Genomic DNA, 12,705 nt, shown 5'->3' with positions numbered 1-12,705 from the left:
CAAATATATCGATTTCCCTATCTTTTATTCAATTAAAAAGTTCATTTAAGTATCAAGCATGGGTTGGCTGGAGATTAAAAAAAGTTGCCCTATTATAGACGAGTTTCAGTATGAATTTTTACTTCCATATGTGGTTCGAAATTAAAGTAGATTTTTATATTTTAACCGGTCGTTCACATAAATTACATCAAATACAATTAATTCAGAACATGAATAGAAAGAAAAGATGCGCTTTCAAATAAAATTAAAAAATTGTATTATTAATTGATAGTTTCTTTTTTGAAAGGTTATCCGGGAAAAAAATTAAATATTCATAATAAATGAAAAATATCAAATTTATAGAATATAAAGTAAAATATGCTAAAATAGAAACAAATCAACACTAGAAATTAAGGAATAATAAGTAAAAGGATTTATTCTAAAGAGTTTAATTCTCATTTTTCGTAGTTCAAAAATAAAAATTCGTAAAATAGGGTGTATTATTTGGCATAAATGAACATGAAGGAAAATATATTTAATTATAATATTTGGTATCAAAAAATGAGATTTGAGTAATAAAAATGAATACAAACATCATAATACTTGTACGAAGCACGTAATAAGCGGTACCCAAAGACAACATTTATTTATTTACAGCATGTTTGGAACTAAAATACTCATCCTTTAAGGCAAGTTAAAGAAAGATTGTATAAATATGATTGCAAAATATATATTTCATCTAAAATATTTAAAAAATTAACTATCCTGTCACTGGATTTAAATCAATAGTTTTAAAGAAACAACATCAAAATTTCCTTCTTTTTTTTTGACATTTTACAGATTTTTAAATCAAAGCGCGTCCATGAACAACCATTTTTTTGGTTGTTTAATAGTTATTTTCTTGTTTAAAGGAATAAAATACAAATTTAAAAAAACCGGCCATACCACATACCCAACTTTAGTTCTTTCGGTACACCCTATATACATACAGCCCAGTATTTTATACATATACTCGCATTACAGTTAATTATTGCATTAAAAATACAATACCCATGAATTTTAGCTACAGTTTAGAATATTTATTTAATTTTAGTGAAATATTGGTCCTCAAAAAGCCATTTTCTATTCGAAGAAATTGACTTCTTATACTTGTATTGTGACCATCAATTTGTGCTACTTTAAGTGCATTTTTCAACAACCCCAAAGGGTGAATAAGAATAGTTTGCTGATAAAAATTGAAGACAATTCGTTGAATAATACAAATGTAATCCACTCTCAATTTTAAGAAAAATCATTACAACTTACTTGTGTTTTGACGTATCGCTATTGTTCATTATAATCTGGTTTCATCCAAATTCCACATAGCTCATAATTGAATCCCCACAACATTAATAATTCTTAACTGTAATTATTTATCATCAAGTCGGTAATATTTATACTGTTGAATAGAATCCAACAGGAGAATGACATGATTGGCTGGTCTCTTATTTTACTCTTTACTGGAGAAAGGGTTATGAGATACAATGAGGGGAAAATATGCAAAAGTATTAATATTTCGGTAGTAGGTCAATACGTCAACAGACAAAATGTTGAATGGACAAAACGTCAACCGTAAAAAACGTCAAACGTTACAACGTAAACTGACAGAACCTCGACTGGAAAATATTACATTTTATGCAAAACTGTTTCTACGACATTTCACTCCAGACATTTCCAGCCCAAGATATTTACACAACCACCCCTACATAAACTAACCATAAGGTATGGTACCCTCACAAAGCCCCATGCATACTTCAAAATTTGGGGTTATTTCGGGTACTGCCGGGCCTCCAAAAGGAGAGATACCCGAAATAGTCTCAAATTTCGGGGTGTAAATGAAGATGGGATAAATTAAATAGTGGTGGTGGGTTTTATTCCATTTTGGGGCCAGGCCATACCCAAAAACAACTAAAACATTTTGGGGACACATATGCGTTGTGATGGACTCTTAGTGGTTGCTTAAATAGTGGTGGTGGTTTTCATTCCCATATTGGGACACGGTGGGGACTGAACACACCCACAGAATAAGGGTATTTGTAGGGCCCCTTACTGGTAGTTTATATAGAAATGGTTCTACTGGGTAATGTTTTTAGGTGGGAAATGTCTGATTGGGATATATTCCAACACCATATATAGTTTATTAAGCCAAATAAGAGATATGTATTAAGAGGATTGCAAATATCTTGCAAAAAATGTATCTGTTTTAATTAAAATGCAAAAAAAATACAATGGCGGTGGGGATGAAGATACTTTATATAAGTAACTATGCAATCTCAAGGAATTTCCCCTTTTAATTGAATTAACAAGGTAAATTCCGCCAAATACGGGATATAAATTGCATACGTTATGGGGGATAAATGATAAAATAATTTCATGTATGGTATCCCCCCACCAAGCAAAGTATTGCTGTGTGGGAGGTTTTTTGTCCCCGAAGACTTTTTTACTACCTAACAAGGACGTTTTGTTACCGTATTTTATATATTTGTGAGGTTATTAATTAATAACGTATCTATTTCAAGTATTATGAATCAAAAAATGCTGTCCACCCCTGCTTTGATTATTACATTGATTTATTATGTGAAGAAAGTCACTTATGTATACTTACAAATAGAAATATTATGCATCTTATGTACCGGGTGCAGCAGAAAAATCTTTAAACTATGTTTTTGCTACATATTAAGGTTGTTGTGAATGCCACAATATTGTGTCTGTCAAATAATAAAAAAATTAAATTAAAAAAAAAAAACTAGATCTTCCTAAGGGTCTTAGAAGCAGAGAAAATGCCACCTGAACGTTACCAATAAATTTCAGTCCCCGCACTTTTGGACGCTGGTAAGAAACCGAGGAAGATTGCAAAGCAGTTGGGAATCTCCAGCATAAACCCGAACATGAACGTATTGTTCCAGCAGGATTGTGCGCCTGCACACATGTCCAAAAAGGCCCAGAATTTGTTGGAGGACAACTTGCCTTTCTGGCTAAAGAAAATGTGCCCCCCCCCCCAACTCACCAGATACCAGCCCATTGGAATTCACTTTTTGGGTGCATGTTGAGTCCAAAGCCTGCACCGTCTGTCACCCAAATATCAACAACCTCAAGGGCACATTCAACCGGCACTGAGATACTATATCAGAGGACCAAATCAAGAATGGTGGCAAGGCCTTCCGTGGCCGCCTGGAAGCCATCATTGCTGCCAAGGGGGGCTACCTTGGTGATTAGGGTAGTCAAGAAGGCATATTAGTTATTTTTATTGTATTGACCTACCCTATTACAACTGGTTGATGAAATACATCTTGATACAGTTCTAGATTGAAAGTGTAAATATTTTTTCGGCTCACCTGGTATGTTTATGAATAATAATTATTATCTATGAATTGTTTTTGTTTTCCTTGTTTTTTAAGCTTCCATTATCCTCTTTCTCTCAACGAGGTCCCCATTAATAACATGTAAGCACTTACAGTATTACATATTTATATAATATTTAATAGTGTTTCCGAGAGATGCACGCTGCTACATACATAAATGTTAACAACGGATATACTACTTCTATTATGGAATATCTTATGCTCAAATTATCACATTTAGTGTGTATTCCCCATTTATTTGCGTGCAATGTTCATTAGGGGGAAGCTGATGCACCACATTGTAGGAACAAGTTTAGTAGGCCTGTTTTATTTCTTGGAGATACTTTTACACCATGCCTTTGGTTATCAAAATGATAGACGATTTTGTTAAAATCATAACGACTGATCCTATACATGGGTAATATTTTGTCTAAAATGACGCTTTGATGGCTTTAAAAAAAGTTGTTTTAAAAAATAAACTATATTCCCATACACAAAAAGAAAACAAGATTCATGGAAATGGTATTTAAATGGCTCCCAAATGTACTAATAATTAATGAAATATATAAAAAAATAATCTTTGTTTTGAAAATAGTTTCTTAGCAGACAAGAAGGTAAAATAAAAAGAAAAAAAAAGATTTCTGTACCAGTATATTTTCCTTCATATTAAACTATAATTTTTATATTTACAGAAAAAAGTAGCCAACAGATATTATTCAGATAAGATTTAAATAGCTTCATTATGTAACATAATCAGTCGCGTTACCTATGATATTTTTTTAATGTTCATTTAATTGGTCAGGCAAAGCTTCACGGACATACTATAAGTAAGCATTATAGTATTATAATTACTCTATCTGACTTAGGAATTGTCTTTGAAGTCCATATACAGACTGTATATTTCCTTTCCTTTGAGCGACGGAGTATCGAACCTACGCAGATTGAGTTCAAGAGAATAATTTCTTTCGAGCAGGCTATCCATTGAGCTACGTCGTTACCAATTATATTTATTCATCATATCAATAAAAATCATGAAATAACTTCAAAAATAGACATTCTTCAATTCTTAAAGACCCATGAGATACCGTTTCTCAAAACTTTAAGGGGAAAAAACAATATTCATACACTTGACACCAAAAAGCATGAGAAAAAGTTCTGAAAACTTATCAAAATAAAAAATAAAAACATATATATTTTTTAACAAGTCAAAAACTTTAACTTTTTTCTGTTCTGTATATGAACGTGATAAATATGTATGTGCAATTTCATTGAAATATTTTAAAGCCCATAAAATTTTGGGGAAAGTGAGTAAAAACTATCCTAATCATATTTTTTGGTGTTTTTGAATGTTGCTGCTGGTAGTTAGTTTTTCTAGCTATCTATTTAGAACTAGTATATAATATATTAAATAAAAAACACCAGCATGTTGTTATTATGAATCGATTGCACACAGCCCATGAAGTTACAAATAAATATTGAATTTTTTTGAAACTATCATCCATTCTTTGGTAATGAATAGTATTTAGAAAAAAGAATATTAATATAATATAATCATTGTTTCCTGATTTCAAAAATATATTTAGCTAATGAAAAGGCTTAGATACATTCAAAAACCAAAAATGTGATTTGTAATGTTTAGTGCCACTTTTATTAGATTTCATTAGCTTTGTCCTGAAGGTCAATGTTAATATATTTCAGTGAAATTGCAGAAATATGTTCATTAGAATCATACAACTACCAAAAAAAAAAAAAGTTAAAGGATATTGGGCTTAATTTATGAATATGTTGGATACTAGCTTCACCCTAATGAGATCCGTACAATAGGGGATCACAAACAACAGATGATATCGTTTTTTGTACGTACACCTTATACATATACATTTATCCGTTTGGGTAACTGATTCAAAATAAACGACAGTAATAAGGTTTGAAGCCTTTTTTAATACTTTTGCTTCCGTAGTAGTTAGGGTTCATCCTTATTTATTCGGTCCAACCTGATTTTAGGACCGGTCCCTATGACATTTGGGCCTTCGGACTGTCAGTAGCAGACCTAATCTAAATAAAAGTTGAGTGACATCATTAATTATAAAACTTAATTTGTTTTAAGACTGATATGCAGGACTGTATCGAAACTGAACTTGAGTCCTAAATAAGGATAATCACAACACTAATAAAGAAAAACTTGAATAAAAAATAAACTATTTCCTGACAACCGCCATGAGTCAAAACTATAGTATTACTGAACAGTTTATCTATTTTATCAACAATATTTTAGTCTTGATTTGAACTATAAGCCATGGAATCAATTCGTATGAATTTAAAAAGAATTTAGTGTGGGGCGTTAGAGCCTTGATTATGTACATTTACCTATATATTTGATCATGTTATTCAAAATAAAGGCGTGGCACAAAAAGTATTGATTGAATTATCATTTGAGGGAGTCGCTTTTCTCTAAATTTATTTAGCAATGACTTGTATTATTAGATGTCTATTAATAAGAATGTATCCTACTATTAGCAACATCCACAAATTTTTGATACAATAAATTAATACTTAAAATGAAGGAACTTTATCACAATTTGAAAATAACAAATCCTAGAGATATCCTGGAAATTTGTCAGCCAGCCAGCCTTTAAATTAATTCAAACATACTTGTAAGAGTCATTGCTTATCCCAAACTAACAGAAGGATTCTCTTGAAAGAATACATATGTCCTCTGATTTTGAGATGATTTCGATGTGATCAGAATATTGATCATATTGTGGCCTAAGTTATGCTAAAGTTTCATAAATTAACCTCTTATCATAAAAATGGTTGATTCTGCTTTATAGTAATTTGCATTATATTATTATGAAATTATGATATAAATTTTGTGGTTGTAACTTTTTTATGTTCGAAAAAAGTCCAGTTATAACTCTCTCCGTCTACGTATATTCTTTTTTTGTTGGCTACACTTTGGTCATAAAGTAAAGAGAATTGGCAAAGGAAAGCCATTTAAATTTGAATTGATTTTTTTAAAGATGCAATTTGGAGTTACTATGAAGTTGTTTATTCGTATATAATTATTTTAAGTTATAAATTTCCAAAAAAATTAACTTATAAGAATAAATGTAAATATTTTTTTTTAGAAAATAAATGATACAATTAATAAGCTTATATATTTTTTTTAGGAAAAAGCGGATATTGAATGGAAATTTGCACGGAGTAAGCTATGGATCTCTTACTTTGAGGAGGGAGGTACTTGTCCTCCTCCTTTCAACATTATTCCAACACCGAAAAGTATCTATTACCTCATTCGTTGGATCTATGTGAAGCTCTGTGGGCGAACAAATAAAATTAAAAAAGAACATTTGAAAACGGTGAGGGTGAGCCATGATTTTCTATTTTCTCCTTCTTCTTTTTGGTTGTTTGAACAGTATGAGTGTTTGTTTGTCTGTTTGTTAAGATTTATGGTTGGTTGGTTGGTTGGCTTATGGAATTCTAGATATCTGGATGAAACCCCCCATTTTTTCTTTTCCCATATGAGCCAAAAAACAATTTTATCCCTACAATATCTTATTAATAAAGCAAAGTTAGTTTACCTGTGTTATGTATAAAAACAGTTAGAGAATGCACTTTATATAGTACTCCTTACTATATGTTAAACATATTTTGATCTAAGAAATTGTAATCTAGTACTATTTATGAAATATTGCATGCGTGTGCATATAGCATCGAACGTGTATACAGGGTGCAGTGTATATGATATTCATTCGGCTGAAAAGACCCCCAACATTCGGGTATAAAATGGGCATTCATAAAGTATATACACTGTTTCCTCATAGATTTATACGAAATTGTTTTTATACAAAATGTCCTTATACGAAAATGTTTTATACGAAGTTACCTATTACCGTTCCTTCATGCATATAATAATTTATAACATATGTTAAGACTTAAATAAAATATAAACCCTGGTAAGTAAAATGAATTAACTCTTGCAGGCGTTTTATTATATAGAATACGAGGAGAACTGTTTTTTTTCTTTGTTTTTTTGTTAATCAGCGATCTACAGACTAAAGTACTCATTATTAATCTCATTGAATATGGTTGTATCTAAATAATTAACAGCAAAAAAACATATTTCAATATAAATTAACAACTAAGTACTGTAATCCTGTATAAAGTTTATACAGGAAGAAGGATCTATGACTCAAGTGGGAGGGGAAGAAATAAAATAAAATGACGTCAATAGAGTTCCATGTATCTGGGATTCCATGGTCGGTTGCAAGTGGTTCCTTTCTTTCCTTTACTTAATAGTGTTTACTTATTTACTTCAATAATTTGGCAAATTATACACGTAATGTTCAACTTTTTTATTATTATTTTAATATAATTCAGTATTTATGACTTTCCATTTTTCTGCATGTATTTCTCTTTACAAAATATATAATACCTATTTGCCCTGTCAACACAATGCAAGCACATAATTATTTTTCTCAGATTAAGTCTGAATAACATTTGTACTCTTCAACTATAAAGTTTCATCTATTTATAAAAATTAATAAGTGTAATTGATTCTTTGTAAACCCTTCAAATTGTACTTAAAATAGCAAAAAAATCATTTTTACAATGAAAAAAGTCGAAATTGGCATCGGGACTAAGTTAGGTCTCATAAAGGTTTATAACTATAGTTCGAAACTTTAAGGTATCTTAACTCATCCCAGAAATTTGAATACAAATCCTATCATTGATAGAAATGTATATAGCTTTATTAATAAATTGATGAGATGAATGGAAGGTTTAAATGATTAAATTTATCTTTTTCTGTTCAATATGGTTGATATTACAAAACACGGAGTTATTCTACAATTATTTAAAAATCCCTCCTGATTATTGATCTGCTGTCAATTTTTTCTACTATGTCCTCTTGATTTTTATTAGTGTTCTGAAAGTTTATTCGTTGATTTTGAATTAGTTATTTCTCTGAAACTTTGAATAATTCTCTACTATTCAATGAAAAACAGTCTCAAAGTTTAGAAGCATTGTATAATTATAACTTATTTTGAGATTTAGAGAGACACAGAAGGCAACATCGTAACAGAGATGGGGGAAAAAATTAACATCTTGGTATTATTGGGCTACAGTAAATTTACAATAATATTTTGTGTCTTCTACTGTTTAAAATTAATCGCTATTTACATAATAAATAGTAGCACTGAGTCCTCGAACAATCCAGATGATGACTAGGTGGTATTATTCAAAAACCAATGGGCGCCATCTATTGCTAAACCCCTCTTTGTAAAAAGTACAATAATGATTATGTGAAAAAATATTTATTAATAATAATGATTACTACAAACAAGTTAAAATAACAATTCTTTCTATTTATATCATTGAGCTGAGAAAACGATGCCGTTAAAACTATTATAGATTATCAATATAAACATCAATATGTACTCGTATAATTATTGGCAGAAGGGATAAGTATATGTAGCTACAATTAACCTAATTATATGTTTTAATAAATGCTTCATTTAAATATTAATGATTTGATCCGTGCTTTTTATAGCATATACTTTACAAAACTAAAAAGTATTAATATTTTATGAACCCAAGTAAAGAAGATAAGACTTAAAGTATTCAAGTGTTAAACAACTTAAATATACTCGTTTGATAAATAAGCTGCTTATAATTTGCTATTTTGTACAAATAGTAATTCTTTCATCTTATTATAACCACGTAATTCAATGAACAACGCCCTCGGGAGAAAATATTCTTTTGATCTGAATGTGCATAGGTTCGCCCCCTGGTGGTTTCTAGAGAAGGAAATATACTTTATGTATTTGGATTTTTTTTTTAAAACCCTATGTCAAATGGACTAAATCTAAAAGTAAAAGTTTTGCCTATGCTAAATCAGTACAACTCTATCTCACTAATTAAAGCAATATTAAAGAAAAATAAACTGACTGATATAATTTTAGTGCCAACTATTTTAGTTAAGAAATATATATTATTGCTGTTATTTAATTTTGATATATTAAAATTAAACATTTAATATGCATTTACAAGTAATATAACTGTGAGCATCTGAACTTTATAATTTGCCAAAAAATTATTGACTACTTGCACTTTTTCCCAAAATAGTCCATAATTACTTGACATTAATATATTAATCATTCAATAAATACTGAATTATTGGATTATCCATATCACAAGTACAGTAAATTCTTCCTTTAAGGTTTTTCATTTTATTTTTGCTTACAACTTGTACAATTTGATTAAACAAGTTAAAACTTTTTCAAAATTGCAGTTTGTCCACAATATATTATGTATGTGAGTTATTCCACTTGATTTTTTCAAAAGACACGTATTTGAATTTAATTTGTGTTATGGTATCATTGCTGGTAATTCTACACAGACATAAAATTTTTTATCTGTAACTCAGTCCAACTATTAGTTCTAAGGTCTTATAAATGCAGAAATTATCATGTTGGTGAATTTTTGATTATTGATATATCAAAACCGAAACATAGCTTCAAAAAAACTAATTTACAACCCAATAACTCATAGACATATCTGTAGGTATGTTAACAATATAGAAGAGGGCACTTCAAATATTTTCTCCTCTCGAAAGATCTGAAAGATTGAAATAACATTAGATATAATTTTATGTCACTTTTATCGAATAAAATTATTTCATTAAATTTTTCATTTACTTACAAGTTTCAACTATCATTTGACAAAATTTTATTAAGTTGACATGAACCATCTATATGATATTGTATATCAAAAAATTAATGTATAATTAAAGAAGTGGAGAAAATTAAGTGGTCATTTCTATCGAAAAATTAAAATTACTAAATCCCTGTCAAATAAATATAGAAAATATTGGCATCACTGAAATCAGAAAAAATGATACATCAAGTTACGACTGTTATTGCCTTTAAATCTAAATTCATTAGAATCGTTTAACATACCTATTTGAGTCAATTATAGGCTTTGTATTTAAAGTTGTGGGATACGTTAAGATACCCAAGAATTTTTTTTTCTTTACATAGTTTAGACCCTGTATTTGATTCAAAAGACTTGAAATACCAAAATATTGCCTTTCAAATAAAATTTGTCAATTTCTCTTTATTTTAATGTGACGATGAAATTGTCAAACATCAAGTTCAATTTGCAACAAATCTAAACTAAAGGGTTAATTAGATTAGTCTACTGATAGGCATTGACAATAATTTGTCAAAGAATACAAATGTATACAATCAGTTTTTAAAAAAAAAAACATTTTATCTTACATTGGTGTTGACAGTTTAGATATTAAAAAAATATAAATTTATTTTTTTAAAGACCTGACTTGACGAAACAATTTTGTAATGGGGCATGATTGTTTTTATTTATATTGGTTTATTAACCCAATGACGACGTCTTCTTCAAATAGTAATACACCCTGTGTGTTAATAATTAGTGATAGGATGATTCCAAAAAAAATATCAATGCGGTTCTCGTAAAAACTCCAGATTCCAATTCCTAAATACTTTAAATAATAATTAAAAAGTCCCATTGTTCTATGAGCAGGGAGGGGAGTGTTAAAGTCAAATTAAGCTTTATCCCAACTTTTCGGAATGCAAAAGGATTTTGTAAGCACTTTTGAAAAAAAAAAAAAAAAAAACCAGGCAACCCCCCACCCTCCTCTACCCCCAAAATTACTTTTTCACCTATGAATGCATATTTTTAAAATCTTTTTTCAAAGTACTATAAAAAGAAGAAACTTGCTAAAGTCGTGATCATTAAAACCTTTTTAAAGCAATAGTTATTTAAAATTTTAAGTTTAAAAAGTGTTGTTTCAGGAGATAAAAAGGTCAAAGATGACAAAAAAGGTCATTTTCTTCTAAATTTTTATTTTAGTATGTATACTTGGGTGCCCATATTTGTAGGGTGACCTTTTAATTCGATCTTCTGTGTGAAGAAAGAATTATGTTTCTGAAGTTTCAGTCTTCAAAGGTCGTTTTTTAACTTCAATAGTCATTTTGAAAATGACTTTTTTTAACTACAATCTCTATTTGTAAAGGAATTCAGAAGTAGCAATTTTAAAGTTATGTTGCTAAACTTCGGAAATTAGATGTAGCCATAGGGGGGCAGATTGTGCTGAAAAAATCATTTTGCATACAAAAAGTTAAGCCAAAATTTAATTTCCTCATGTTTATTAATTTACAACCCCCCTCCCTACTAACAGGGGCGTCCATAGGATTATATATTTATATTTTTAGGGAGGGGATTTGTTTATGGAATTTTTTTGAATTTTTTTTAAAAAAAATTATTAAAATTGATTTCCTTTGTTTGTTTTTTTTGGAAAAAAAAATTTAAAAATTAATTTAAATTTCAAAGATTAAAAATTGGAAATATTTAATTTTCAAGTAAAAAGCAAAAATTTATATATTTGAGGGAGTGTTTTTTTGTTTGTTTTTTTGTTTTTTTTTTCATAACTTGGGAGAGTAATAAATAGTTAAATTCAAATAATAAATAATAATTGAAATCGGAAATGAACCATTATTTTCCCTATGCCGATCCCGATTCTTGATTCCAATGAATCATTCCTTTACTAATAATAATAATATTTAAATTATTTATTAATTATAAATTCAAAAGTGTATTTAAATTACACTTATTAATACAATTATTTAAATTAAAATAGAAGACCCTTTTTAATCTATTTATGTTCCCTTTCCCTCCCCAATTACATACTTTCACACCACCTAGCGGATATTATTTCTTTTTAGTTTGCTCATGCTCCATTAGTGGTAATATCGAAGATATAAATATGCATATTTTGTAGATACATATATAAATAGCAAAAGGAATTATAGCATTTTGACATTACCTTTGAAATATGCATGAATTTTTTTATTTATTTTTTTAATTGAATCATGATCTTTTACGAGCTATTTCTCTTGGTTTTACCTATGAAAAAGTATTTAAAAACGCATTTATGAAACTTTTGTATATAATTTACTCATCACAAGCATACCCTTGTATATATAAACATAAACTTATAATATCTCGATAATTATTTATATGAATGGTTGTTCTAATTCTTGAACCATACCTTCTAATGTTCCATAAGGTAATGTTGAAGAATTATATTGGTCTTCTTTCTTTTCGTTTTTATTTTTTGATATCTTAGTGAGCAATTTATCTCTCAATGGTTATAGCTAGAGATGTGAGAAGAATCGAAATCCCGGAAGGCGTAAATTTTTATAAAAATATACTTTGGTAACCTGCAGGATATTAGTTTTCTTATTTATGAATTACTCCCATCACATTTTTGAACTTAAACGTATTTACATACAACTATTATAATTTA

The 12,705-nt window shown here is 29.0% G+C and overlaps 1 protein-coding gene across 1 annotated transcript in view; it reads left to right on the top strand.

The window, feature by feature from the left end:
* LOC121114400 (transient receptor potential-gamma protein-like) overlaps positions 1-12,705 on the top strand; it is a 311,931-nt gene that overhangs the window by 261,965 nt on the left and 37,261 nt on the right. Inside the window, 1 exon segment of the mRNA XM_071886890.1 lies at positions 6,530-6,718. Coding sequence (XP_071742991.1) covers positions 6,530-6,718 — 189 coding nt within the window.

The sequence above is a fragment of the Lepeophtheirus salmonis genome, chromosome 3, assembly GCF_016086655.4.
Source record: "Lepeophtheirus salmonis chromosome 3, UVic_Lsal_1.4, whole genome shotgun sequence".
Taxonomy (NCBI): domain Eukaryota; kingdom Metazoa; phylum Arthropoda; class Copepoda; order Siphonostomatoida; family Caligidae; genus Lepeophtheirus; species Lepeophtheirus salmonis.
The sequence above is the reverse complement of the archived record's forward strand: the minus strand, read 5'-3'. Positions and strand labels throughout refer to the sequence as shown.